The 13,182-nt window shown below is 34.9% G+C and overlaps 1 protein-coding gene and 1 pseudogene across 13 annotated transcripts in view; one reads left to right on the plus strand and one right to left on the minus strand.

Annotated features, from left to right (window-relative positions):
- Positions 1-13,182, minus strand: part of NBEA (neurobeachin) — a 629,692-nt gene that overhangs the window by 435,180 nt on the left and 181,330 nt on the right. For all 13 annotated transcript variants that reach the window (XM_039873014.1, XM_039873019.1, XM_039873011.1 and 10 more), the window contains 6 exons: positions 9,102-9,183; positions 8,747-8,870; positions 7,721-7,913; positions 5,107-6,123; positions 3,258-3,475; positions 958-1,111 (listed from right to left, as the gene is read on the minus strand). In XM_039873014.1, the coding sequence (XP_039728948.1) occupies positions 958-1,111; positions 3,258-3,475; positions 5,107-6,123; positions 7,721-7,913; positions 8,747-8,870; positions 9,102-9,183 (1,788 nt within the window). The remainder of the gene's footprint in view (positions 1-957; positions 1,112-3,257; positions 3,476-5,106; positions 6,124-7,720; positions 7,914-8,746; positions 8,871-9,101; positions 9,184-13,182) is intronic.
- Positions 7,139-7,257, plus strand: LOC120610727 (uncharacterized; annotated as a pseudogene).

Genomic DNA, 13,182 nt, shown 5'->3' on the forward strand with positions numbered 1-13,182 from the left:
TTTGATACCTACTACTAACTTTATATAAAGACCATTTTTCTGTTCTGCACAAATTTTTAAAACAGTGTTATATTTAAAGTGAATTCCAATACAAACTTTTAAAAGTTCTTGACAGCAAATGATAATTTATAAGACATGAAACATGTCTTAAATTACATATATAAATAGCATTAAATGTCTTTCAAACTTATATAATGCATTTCGATGTTTTATATAGAGAGATAAAATAAAATATAAAAATATGAATAAATGTTGAGCCAGTAAATAAAGTCAGATACAAATGCTATTAGAGGCAATGGAACTAACATAAAGTTTCTGAGATTTTTAAGAACTATGAAATTTTTAAGATAGCATAAAAATGGTGTTATTTATACTTGTTCTATCTGAGGTACTAAAGTTTTAAATGAAAAACACTCTAAGAATTCATTAATTTGGTTCCTTTTGGAAGTAAACTGCTAGCTTCGAGAGCAAATCTTAGAAAACAGGAAGGTAAAACTCCTACATTTGGTTAAAATAATATTAAGTTCAGAAATGATATTTCAAGTAATTCATATGAAACTTGGCATAGCTAATTTTTTTTCTAAATTTAGATTCTAATTACTATACAATAACCATATACTTGTATTTAGAACTTTAAGATTTACAGAATAAGGATTTTATTATAATATATATTTGAAGGGATAAACAATACAGAGAAAATAAAGTTAAATAATTGATAGTTATGGCTCTTCCGAAGAAGTATTCATCAGAATTACCAGATATTTTCATAGTTGGTTTCAAAACTCAACACTGACAAACAAAAGAAGTAGAAATATAAATATGTAATTATAACTTTATATAGTTAAAAGTTCCCTTAGATGAACATGTCCTGTCAAAACCCATCTGCTTACAGAAAACCAACAGGCTCTAGCCATGTAATTATAAAATACAACCACTAGATGGAGGCAAAGTACTTACAGTTGGTGACGTAGCGGCGGAGAGCAAAGGTAAAATTCCTCCACAAGCAATGATGATGTTGTCTACCATTTGGGAAATGAGGTGAATTGTGTTATGTACAAAAATAATATTTTCATTGCTATTGACAAAATCCATTACAGACTTTGTGGAATGGCTAAAATAGCAGAAAAACAAAACACAAATGAAACTTCCTTGGTTGGCTTAAGAATAAGAAGTTTAGACAGTTTTATAATAACATTTTTAAAGTGAAAGATAACACAAGAGCTAGGCAAATTTAAAAGAGTTATTAGAAAAGAAAATAATTTACAATTGAGATATCACATTACAAAAAATTTAGCATTCAACTATGCAGTGCTATTTTGTGTCTAAGTATATACACTCAGCGTTTTTCTGTTTAAAAATACAGTGTATTAGCTAGATTCAAAGACATGAGACTAGGTCAATGAATTTGGCTTAAAAAAAATTTTTACCACAGTTGTTTTATGTTAAAAGTCAGAACAACTGAAAAGTTTACTGGACGTTTTACTACCTTTTTAAGCAGTTTTAGCTTGCTGCATCATCAGAATGCAGCCCCTACCTCTGACCAGCCATACTGAAAATGTATACCGTGAGTCACAGAAGTGACAAGACACTACTTCAGTCTGCTGTCAGTCACGAATACAAACTGTTTTCTAATCGAGAGAAAAGAAGTTACTCCATGATCAAATTTAAGTCAATGATTCTCACCTTTTTAGATCTGTAAAATACCATCTACTACATTTTAGATCTCGTTGTTTGACCCTGTCCTAAATACAAAATGCTATCTTTTAAAATTTTTTAATTATATGAAATTCAATTTGGGGAAATTTATGAGAACCCTTGAAAGGGAAAAAAAAGACACAGTATGTTAAGGGAAGTAAAATCAAATCACAGTCACATGGAGGCTACTAATATGGTAATCAGTCAATTGCGCTACGTACTCCCACACACACTGATACCCGTGTTCCTAATAATGTATTTCACGACATTCCAGTTTCCTTATTCACCGTCCCCAGGTGATTTGGCATATAACACCTCCAGCAATGAAACTCCTTTGTTTTACACAGGAGTGGACTTACGGACAAAATGATCGAATAAAATCAGAAGTAAAAGCTTTCCATGGCAGACATTGACCTCTTCCATGATAGTTACTCCTCCTCTCCCACCAACACCATCTAGATTTCGTTCTATCATTGAACTAGATGGAGTATAGGAAAGGCTGGCTTCACCCCTGCTGCTGAGTACTGAGTACTAACCAGTACTGCTCTGTCTGGGCCAGTCGCTATAACTCCTTTCTTTTTTGCTGGTGATTGACTTAGAAATGAGCATATCATCCTGGTGGCACATGAGACATATGGGAGAAATTTTTGAGTGGCTTCTTTTAGGAGGAGAAAAAAGAGAAAAAGAAAAGAGGAGAGAGAAGAGGTAGGGGAGAGAAAGAAGGAGAAGGAGGAAGGAAGAAGGGGATGGAGGAGGAGGAAGAATCCCTGCGCTCTAGCTGGGTGAACTTCCTGCATCGATCTGATGCTAGGAGCTGAAGCAGCAACCTTGACTCTTAGAAGGAAAGTTATGAGAAGCAGAGTCCCGAGACTGTCATGCCATGGACTGCCGCTGATGGCGGGGTGGTCTGTTACTCAGGGCCATCGACTTCTCAATTCATATGCTTGCACATTTAAAGTACACACTCTCGTAAATGATTAATTTGTTGCACATTTGCTATTAAAATTAAATTGAAAATGAGGCAAGCTAATGATTTAATTTATGTGGACTTCATTTTCTTTAAGTGATTATATTTGAGCTGTTACCCACTAACCACTTAAGTGGTATAGGATCTAAAAATAGATATCATAAGGTGATTTTAAATATTATTTTAAAATCATACATGTTATATGCTATAATATATGTACATATATGTTATAATCTACTAGGAAAAATAAGTTTAGTATGTGCTTTTTTAATTTTAACAAAGATAAAAATGTGGACACTTCATTGAACCAAACTTTTTTGTTTTTAAATCTCTTTTTAATACAGAACAGGCAATACCAGATTTCAGAATTTTGCTTTTTCATTGTCTTAAGTCTAAGTTCTTGGATCCTTTTGATATGAGCCCCAGGCCTTATAACCTTTATGAAAATATTTAGGTTTCTATAAAAAAAAAAAAATCAGTTTACTTTTACTAAATTTAAAGATCTAATTCATTTATGAATGTTTATGCCAGAAATTTAAAATATTAAAATTCTTAATTGAATGTAATCTTATTTATAGAAAACAAATATGTCTACCTCCTCCAAACATGCACATCTGTTTCCAAAGCGAACAGCAGATCGGTCAGCAGTCGCTGGTGCATCGCAGACCATTTAAACTCCGGAATACGAAACATGGTGGTGCGAGGGCCCGGGCTGAACTGGCGCCGCTGCTCCTCCGTCATGGGCATGCCGCGAAAGCCCAGGTCCACCCGGAGGTCTCTGTCCTGCTGTGTGACGGACCGACCCTGAACCGCCTGGAGAGAGAAAAGGCGAACGTCTGTAGAGTGCGGAAGAAGTACTTGGTTTCAAAATGAAAACAGCACGGGAACGCGAGTGAGGGAAGAAAAGCTTTTGAATATGACTTTAGGAGGTCAGTATACGGTACATATATTATTTACCTGGCGATTCCTGCTCAGGGATCTTTTAATGCTGAAAAAGCTACTGTCATTACTTTTATTCTGCAGTTCCAGGAACTAAGCAAGGAAATCAAATAGCTCAGCTTAACACCAAAGTTCACATTAAAAACCAGGCCCTCTTTACACGTTTACGAGGTCTGGATGTGGCCACATCTCTTCCCTGTGAAAGTGAGCATGTACTCAAAGTGAAGTGGACTGGATGTACACCATCGACTGATTGTAATTAAAACCACAAGATTAAAAGAAACACTTCTTGAACCGATTCAAGTTAACTTCAAAGTCTACTTCACTCACAATACTTCAATTTAGAAAAATGTTTGATAAGTTAGAAAACCAGAAAAATGCCTATGAACTCTGACTGAAAACCAGACAAGCCTAGCAATTATGTTCAATAAACAATGCCCCGTGCTTTCTTTGATTTTAAATCTGTACCTAATTGAGTATTCCCATCCCTTGCTCATTATCTCTGTAGTACAAATGCCGCAAAAATGGAAACTGGCAGTTAACAGAGAAAAAATAAAAACACCTTTCCCACACAGTATATTTATTAAGGATTCTTATTAGAGTACAGACACCAGTTAGGTATGGTTTATTCTTTAAAACAGAACATGTTAAATTTCTTGTCAATGAAATTAAAAACTGAGTGGAAAACTCAGAGAACAAGAACAAAACAAATCACTAAGGGTAAAAGTTTTCTTCAACTCTTAACTGTAAGGTATCACTTAGCCTAGAAAGCCAGGAAGTAGTCTTAAAACTCAAAGCTCAGCAATGAAAATCCATGTCGGAAAACGCCATCCGTTTTCAGCCTGACTCTGGCCTGGCCCAACTGCAGCAGTAACACGTCCCTGCCACAGGCCCAAGAGCCTTTAATCTTCTCGCAAAGAATTCTATGGATGTGGCCGTGAAGAAAATTCTCACTGCTGATTATGCCAAACTTCCTCAGCCATATTCCCTACCTCACAGGATGCTTGTGGGGATTAAATCTGAAAACACACAGCCAGAGCCTGGCGCACAGCAGGCACTGATTAATGGCAGCTCCCTTTTCACACCCCTTCATCTCACTGATCAGTTCAATCTGGGCTCCAAGTCCTCTTTTCTATAATCCACAGTACGGGGTTGGGTTTGAAGCTTAAAAGGTTAATCAAGTATTCAGAATGAAGATTTTGTGTCCAAAATGGGTAAATGTGGTCACAGGGTCATAAAATGTTAGAACCATATTTCAATCTAGTACAACCTGTTGTCCTGTATAAGAAAATTCAGGCCCAGAGACGTTGAGCAACGTCACACAGACAGAATGTGGCAGAGTTGGAAATATAATTTAGATATTTTAAATTTCTTTTTATATGTCCTACCACCCTACTCAATTCCATGAATTACTATATCATACTTAAACATAAACATGGTGTAATTGGTGCTAAGAACTCAATATCTATTCGATGGATTTTTAGAACTCATATAGGATAACTCACTTGTGTTGTAGTAGTGGTCTGGATTTTTCGGATTTCTTTTCCCGATTCTTTGCCGTCGTCAGATCTCTCGGTATCTGACATTATACTTCCTGCATCGATATTTGGTACGATTTTGCTACCAGCGGACTCAGTCTCCAGAGTCGTAGCGGTCATTTCGGCATACTCTAAGCCCTTAGATGACGATGCCAAGTCTCTTTCAGAAATACTGCCCATCCCATCTGAAGTCGTATGGATTTTGAACTCTTTTTCTTCTATTATACTTGCTGTACAAGTTAAGTCCACACCACCGGTCATGTGAGCGAGCAATCCAAGATCATCACTGACACCGAGATGTACTTGCGTGTCCTGAATATTTGGAATAATGTGATTGCTAGAAAGTTCAGGAAGGAGTTTCTCTTCTTGTTTGGGTATTTTATCAAAGAGAAATGATGTGCTACTATTGGGAAGTTCATCCTTCTCATCTGCTAATGTTATCAAAGGACCATTATCCTTTTCTTCATTTTTTTTAATGATACCGACACTTCCATGTACGTTGTTCTGCAGCTTCTCCACGGCAGCACTGTACACGTTATCCAACAAAGAGTCGACCTCCACGAGCGCCCCGTTCTCCCCCCCTACTAGCGTCTCTGGTGATAGGTCCATGTCGTCCAGCTTTACCTCTGTTGCTTCTACTTTCTCTGCTTTTATATCAACTAAGAGATCATGCACTTCCACGTGGACACCACCTCCTGGTCTGTCTGAATTTCCAAGAATATCATCTGACACTTTTGTTGACATGAGCAGGTCTCTAGTATCTGTGCTGACAGGGTAATCTGTCTCACTTTCTGGGCTCTGGCTCTGTGAAAGATCTTCTATCTCTCGAATTTCCATCCCACCTTTCGCTCCCGTTGTCTGTGATGAAAGGCCAGAGATGGTGCTCACATTCCCTTTCTTTCCCTTTTTAATGTTTTCCTCCTCTTGTCTCTGGTATTCTTCATACATTTTGGCTAGGTATTCCTTATGGGCTTCATAAGTGACCTGAGGAACACATAAAGAAAACAGTAAAGTATTTTTTATATATCAAGAAGAAAAAAGATACAAATAAAATTATAGTAATAGCAAAATGGCGCCATGAATTTTAAGATTTTAAACACGACACATATTAATCCTAAGACAAGTGCTTAGTTTCATCAAGTAATTGCAAATAATCATCAAAAAAGGTAAGGTATGACTTATATGTCCAAAGACGCACAGGTAAACTAACAATATTAAAGTTTTAAATAAGTGACCTTTTCTCTTCGGTTAATCTTAACCTTACCTAATATGCCAGAAGAACTCCTACACATCTGAGGTATTTGAGCTAAAGAGAGAACTGGCTAATAATATACAGTATCCAAGATACTATGACTAGATCAGTTTTCACCACCTATTACTCACATGTGTGCCTATTTTTACAACTGAGGTTAAAAAACTCAAACATATATGTGAACATATATATTTATAAATTGTTTAAAAAACCATAATTTTATCTTTATATATAGGCTACTTTATTACTTTATATGGGCTTGTTTAGGAATAATCAAGCTATGTCTATCTAACTTACATTAAAAATGCAATGTCTTTTCCTATAAAATACTATTTTCAAATTTGTTAATGTAATAAAAGATGCCAATATATAATAAAATTTAAGTTTTTAGTATAAATAAAAACTTCTAAAATTAAAAAAAAGTTGAAAATCTGTCCTTATAGACATATATATTAATTTATACTTAAATGATAGGATAAAAAAATTTTAGGTTGAAAGGGACATTCCTTTGGAGATTATTCTTATGCCAAAACCCCTTCATTTTACAAAAGATAAAATCAAGTCCCAATAGTGGCAAACTACATTCTCTTTTTACCAAAGATTAGGTAATATTTAAAATTGCAGAAATACAGATTCTCAGGATTAAAAAGATAATGCAATTTAAAATACCACTAAACTTAAACACTTTAAATGTATTTATTAGAAATAAAATTGATTTCTGCCTACTTTTTAAAAGTCTTAAAAAGTGTCTAAGGCCATACTACCCTGAATAAGCCTGATCCTGTTTGATCTTGGAAGCTAAGCAGAGTGGGGCCTGGTTAGTACCTGGATAGGAGACCACCTAGGAAGATCGGGTGCTGTAGGTGTGAAAAATAAAAAATAAAAAAATAAGAGATTGTAAGCTGACAAGGTCCTTGCAATCTGTGAGGTCAACCAAGGGTTGTCTCGCCTAAAAAACAAGTCTTAAAAAGTATATTTCAGAGTCTATCTCATGAAATATTCTTATAAGTATCAGAAGGTATGTTTTAATTTTTATAAGAGCAACTGGCTCAGACTCAAGTTCTCAGATCTGCTATAAAACATATGTGGGGTCACATCTGATGTCTAAAATTCCTAATTTATAGAGTTTCAATTAAATGATCTACAAAATACTTCAAGATCTAACAGTGTATGAACAGTGGGGGACTGAGGAGGGTGCGGCGGGACAGAAAACAAAGAAAATTGGGATAACGAGTTGGCCTTAATGGAAGATGCCCACAAGATGGCACCAGAAGAGTGTTCACAGGCCTTTAATCCACAGCCGAAACTGATGCTATAAAACGCTGTTACCTTGGAATGAGCGATTGAGAGTGTATCCACCCAGACTCTCCAGCCTCCCCATTCATATTTTATTGCATGATACAGAAGGATCCGGAAGATATTGTAGACCATCTCAGTAATCTTCTGTTCTTCAGAATTTTTAGGATTGATATAACCAAGAGAAAACATCCAATCCTGCCACACTGAACACTGCAATAAACATCTAGTGGGGAAAATAAACTCATTAAAAATACCCAAATTACGTTAGAAATTACTACTTTTAAACTTAGATAAATAGCAGAAACATGATGTGACTGAGGCAAAACAAGGCACATAGTGGTCCTGCACATTCTGTATTTTACACCTGAAATGATGTTCGCCCCATTTTTCTACCTGGAAAAATCTAAATTATCCTTTAAAATTGCTTTCCTAAGTCTCCCAGATTTCTTTATTATTTCTCTACTCCCTTGTCACATGTAGCACTCACTATGCACTTAATACATCATACAGTAACCCCTGCTTTGTCATCATCTTTCCCACTAAATTGTGCTGAGACTGCAGACTGCATAAGACAATCTGTGCAGCGAGGTGCTCTATACACACCAGACAATCAATACACGTTAAGTTAAAGACTCAGCCAGCAACCAGGTCTCAGACTGTACCCCATGTCGTAGGTAACCAGTTTAAAAACGCATGACATCGGTTATCAGACAAACTTGGGAAAAACATGGATGAATATGAGCAAATCCAACACAATTACAATGAAAAGTATTGTTGGTGACACACAGCACTAAAAGAAATAGTACATTTTAAGTAATGGTTTGTGGAAATGTATTCATGTATTCTATTAAACTACCCATACACATAAAAACATGAAAATAGAAGTATAATAAATGCAGATTATACCAAGAAACATACAATGTCTTTTCTAACAAAAGTATTTAGCAATATGGAAAAGAGTTAAAAATTTTTTTCTGTGAAAGAGACTGAAAATGAAGAAAAGAAAAGAAAACTAATTATGGAATAAAATTTAATTCTAGTATCCAAATTCCTTACCTTCTATTTTCTCGGCTGTTACTAAAAAGTTTTATCATGTCAGATAAAAATAAACGGCGAACTTCCATCAGTTCTGCGCTTGGTGTAGAGTTTTTTAACAAAGTTGCCACCACCTTGAGAATCACTGTAAAAGAACAACAAAAAAAGATACAGTATAGATTTATAACTACATCAATCTTCCCTTCACAATGTGTCTACTGATTTTCAACTAAAAGCTCAGTCTATGGGAGGCGAGTTATAAGCTTCATGAACTATGTAAACACCATGATGACTTAAGTGGTTGGAAGAAGTTCAGATTTAGTCTCGTGTTACCATGTTACCACTGCATTACAATAAAGAACTGTTGTTTGCTCACTTGGATTCTGAATTTTCACTGTAGAATCTGGCTCTGGATGTGGTTTGTGGACGACTTGAGTACATACTTGCTCTGTCAATATCTGAAAAACAAAGTATTTGAATTTCATTTAGAAAATAATTTAAAACAATTACAATATATATGTACATTTACATATAAAAAATTGCAAAAAAATGTCAATTCTGTTCAAATCAAAAGAAATCTCTTCTAAAATATCTTCTAGTGAATTTCACACAATTCTAAACTCTGGAATCTTCAAATTTTGTTTATTATGGATAAAGACAAAACCAGGGTCGATATCTACAGAAAAAAAGATTAAGAAATCCAAGAATTTATTCTGTTTGAAATACCTTTTCGGCATACATTTTTTACTATGTTGTGAATTGTAAACATATGACTCTTTATTCCGTCATTAATTTTAAAAACTTAGAAAATAGGTAAATAGAAAAATCAAGTCTGAAGCCTGGGTCCCAACTCAAAATAAAGTATGATAAGGAAAAAATCTTTATGAAAAATGTGGCTCATTATCACTTACTGATGAGTTTTTAAAAACTGCTTTCAAATAACAAAAATGACAAAAGTTGACCAAATAAAGGAAAGAGAGTTCTAAAACATTTACTAATTTTCCACTAAAACACAGTCTCTGCGTGCAGGACTGGACACATCTTCTCACAGCTACGTTCCTAGCAGTTAGTACTGCCGGACACGCTGCCAATACACAATAAATGTTTGTTAAAACTTAAAAACGTAGAATTATATACTAATAATAAATACATGACTGTTTATTGTATTTTAGGCTTTAGTTTGTGTTTACTTCTATTCTTGCATATATAAAAAAATCCAATGAGACTAAAGATTTTATATTAGTGACTTAATTTCCTGTTTTGCTTGACGTGCTAAATTCTGAATGAACCTTTTAAAATACTTCAACCTGTATCAAAGTACACAAACTCTGGGGAAACTATAAAAGTTAGCTGAAGGCATAGCTGTACATGGCTATACTGTAAAAGCTAGAGATGATGAAAGTAAATTAATCAAGAGACAAGGATGGTCTGTTCTTATTAGAAAAACACCATGACATCCCAAAGTGGCATTTTTTTTTGCCCAAAATTTAAAAAAAAAAAAAAAGACATGAAATTTGCTTTGCTACATCAGGAATGTATATCAAAGAGGTACTGACTTGAAACAAAAACTAACCTACTATTACTAAAATGATAGAGGCCATACATACCCCTCTTCCCTTCACTTCCATACTTTTGTTGAAACTAAATACTTTGCTGTTAAAACTAAACAGTGTGTCAGAATTTTCTGAACAGAGCACTCGGGACATGCATTATTAATCAAATGGAGCTGACACATGGGATAGAAGTTTTTTTAAAAACCATATACCACAGATAATCAGCGGTTGGTAGATATATGCTTATAAAGAGTTTTCACATAGATTTGCCCAAAAAGCCCTGGAGTGAACATACAGCCTCATGGACAAGATCCCAAGAATTCTGGTTACAAATAGATTCAAAATATTTTCATACAAACTTAAAAAGGCTAGGCCATACTCTTCCACAATAGAGAATAGTAAAAACCTTCTCACCCTAAACAGAAGAAATCTTATGGCACAGAAAACAAAATTAATCTCAAGAATCACCAGTTTTATACTGTTGTCCTTTTTCAGACCCTATCTGATCACTTAACATGAGGGTAATAATTGCATTGCCCATCTACTGAAGCTGCTCGGAAGATCAAAATAAGGCTCTACAAGTGAGAGTGCTTTGAAAACTGTAACATACTGAAATACGAGTGTTTTTATAAAAACATATTTAGAAACTCAATGCATCATGTATTTGTTAAGTACTAGTTATGTGTCCACATTCTGCTACACGTCTAGAATGGGAAACATAGTTCCTAAGTGGAACTATATTTTTAGAATCAATTACCTAATTAACATTCTGGAGACAGGCATAAATCTGCGCCCCTGTTACATAATAAAACACAGCAGACTGTCATTAAGGACCTATGTGAGTTATAAAAGGGGGGAGGGAAGTAATAAGGTATCAAAAGGAGAGATGAATGTAGATATAAACATTTTAATGAAGGATGGGGCTCAAACCACAAAGGTTTGCCTGGACTTGGTTAGAGCTGTGTGCAGGAAGTTCACCTCTGCTCCCCAACGAAAAAAACAGTACGGAGGGTGATGGGCCAGATGTGGACACAACATCCACTGTGTGTTGCACACCCACAGCACATCTCAATTCACGCCAGCCACATCTTAAGTGTTTAATAGCCACATGTGGCTATCATATTGGAAGGGGCTGAGAAACAAATTATAAGCACTGAGGTAACCCAATAATGGTGCTATTTATAGATATAGATCTGAGCCCAGCATTATACATTTAAATTTTATTTTATAAATGGAATTATCTCCAGATTCATGGGTTACGAAGAGACTTTAGGCTTAAGCAAGAGCCGCCAGGCGCTGCCTCTCTGAACTACTCTTCACCAGCCCCAGCACACGTACATCGTCTTGGATTAGTCCGCTCCACTTTAGACGGGAGCAGAACTAGCTCATTTCTTAGAGTGGAAGCTACAAACCCCACTGTTACATCAAGCACCACTGGAGGTATTTGGCAGTCAGAGAATCTTTGTATCTTTACAGTCTGGACAAGCTTTATTACTTTTTTGACTCTTAGTTACTTTATCTGTGAAGAGAATATTTGAATAAGATGGTATTTAACATACTGTCCCCCTCTGAAATTCTATAATTTGAGAAAAGGATTTTATTATGAGGTACTTAAAAGTTTTAAAGTTGACTACCATTGTGTAAAAAACTTGTGCTCAGAAACTGTTATACTCTTATATAAAAGGATAAATTAACTAAAATATATATTTAAAAAAAAATCAGTTCATTATTTCTGTAAGAAACAGCTCTTTGGATGGCAAGATCCTACACCTAGCTGCCTCTGCACTAAGTATTCAACTGAATTATAAGAACAGCATATAAAGAGAGGTAGTTATATCAAGTGAATTAATATCACAATATTTAGAATTAGATAGCAGTGTTGAGACCAAGTATTTTAAACAGAAAAATCTACTTTTGCCTTTAGGAGACATATTCTAAAACCTAACAAATAATTTTTAAGTGTATTAGGAAGTGCTACAAATCATTAAATAATTGTCCATAATTTAGAGATGGAATGACAAAGTAAATATAACCTTTTTCCCGGTTGCCCGAGAATATTCGCCAGTGGTGCTCGCAGCTGCAGCATTTCCCCCGAGATAACTCACGGGTTACAGTCCTAACTTCACCCCCAAAGTTTGCCATGAAACATCTCGCTCTTATCATTATTTTCGCATCACTCTAGTATATCCATAGTCTTTGGAAACAAATGACATCATTCTATTTATAGCGTCCTGTTTTAAGTGGTTTGATCACTCAAAATGTCAAATTCTAGAAAACGCAGCATTTCTACACGTGATGTTAACTGAATACTGGCAGTGAGCTGCACTTTATTTTTCTAAATAGAAAAGGGGATAAAGCATATGAAATTTAAGATGCAATTTTTGCAAATACAATTCTCAAAAATATTTGTATTAAAAATAGCTTTGGGTAATTTCAAAGAGGAGTCCATTAAAACCAACTCACTTCTTAGTATATGACTTACAAGAATAAATTCACCTCAAAAATGTAGGAAAAAGGAATGTTTTCTTAATTTTTTAATTTTCAGAATAATTAAGATATATCTTTACAACTTTATAACTTATGCAATGTTGTCTGAGATCCTGCTAAAAGTCTAACTCACTTCAGCCTTTTATATTTATTATTTATTCTATTACAGGCATTATATCAGATTTAGAATTTTAAAGATGACAGTAGCACAGTCCTTATTCTAACGTCAAACACTTTGTGAAAACCACATGGCCCAGCTCTTTATTATTTCTATACTTGTTTTTACACCGTTGTGGTCATATTCATTTTGATACATGCATGAGGTTAAGACGATTTCCCCAAATCAAAAAAGGAAATGAGATAAAACGAGCTTTCAAACTGTAGGTTATCGAAAAACTGATTCTTGCTAGAGGTGCA

This window comes from Pteropus medius, unplaced genomic scaffold (genome assembly GCF_902729225.1).
Source record: "Pteropus medius unplaced genomic scaffold, Ma_sr-lr_union100, whole genome shotgun sequence".
Taxonomy (NCBI): domain Eukaryota; kingdom Metazoa; phylum Chordata; class Mammalia; order Chiroptera; family Pteropodidae; genus Pteropus; species Pteropus medius.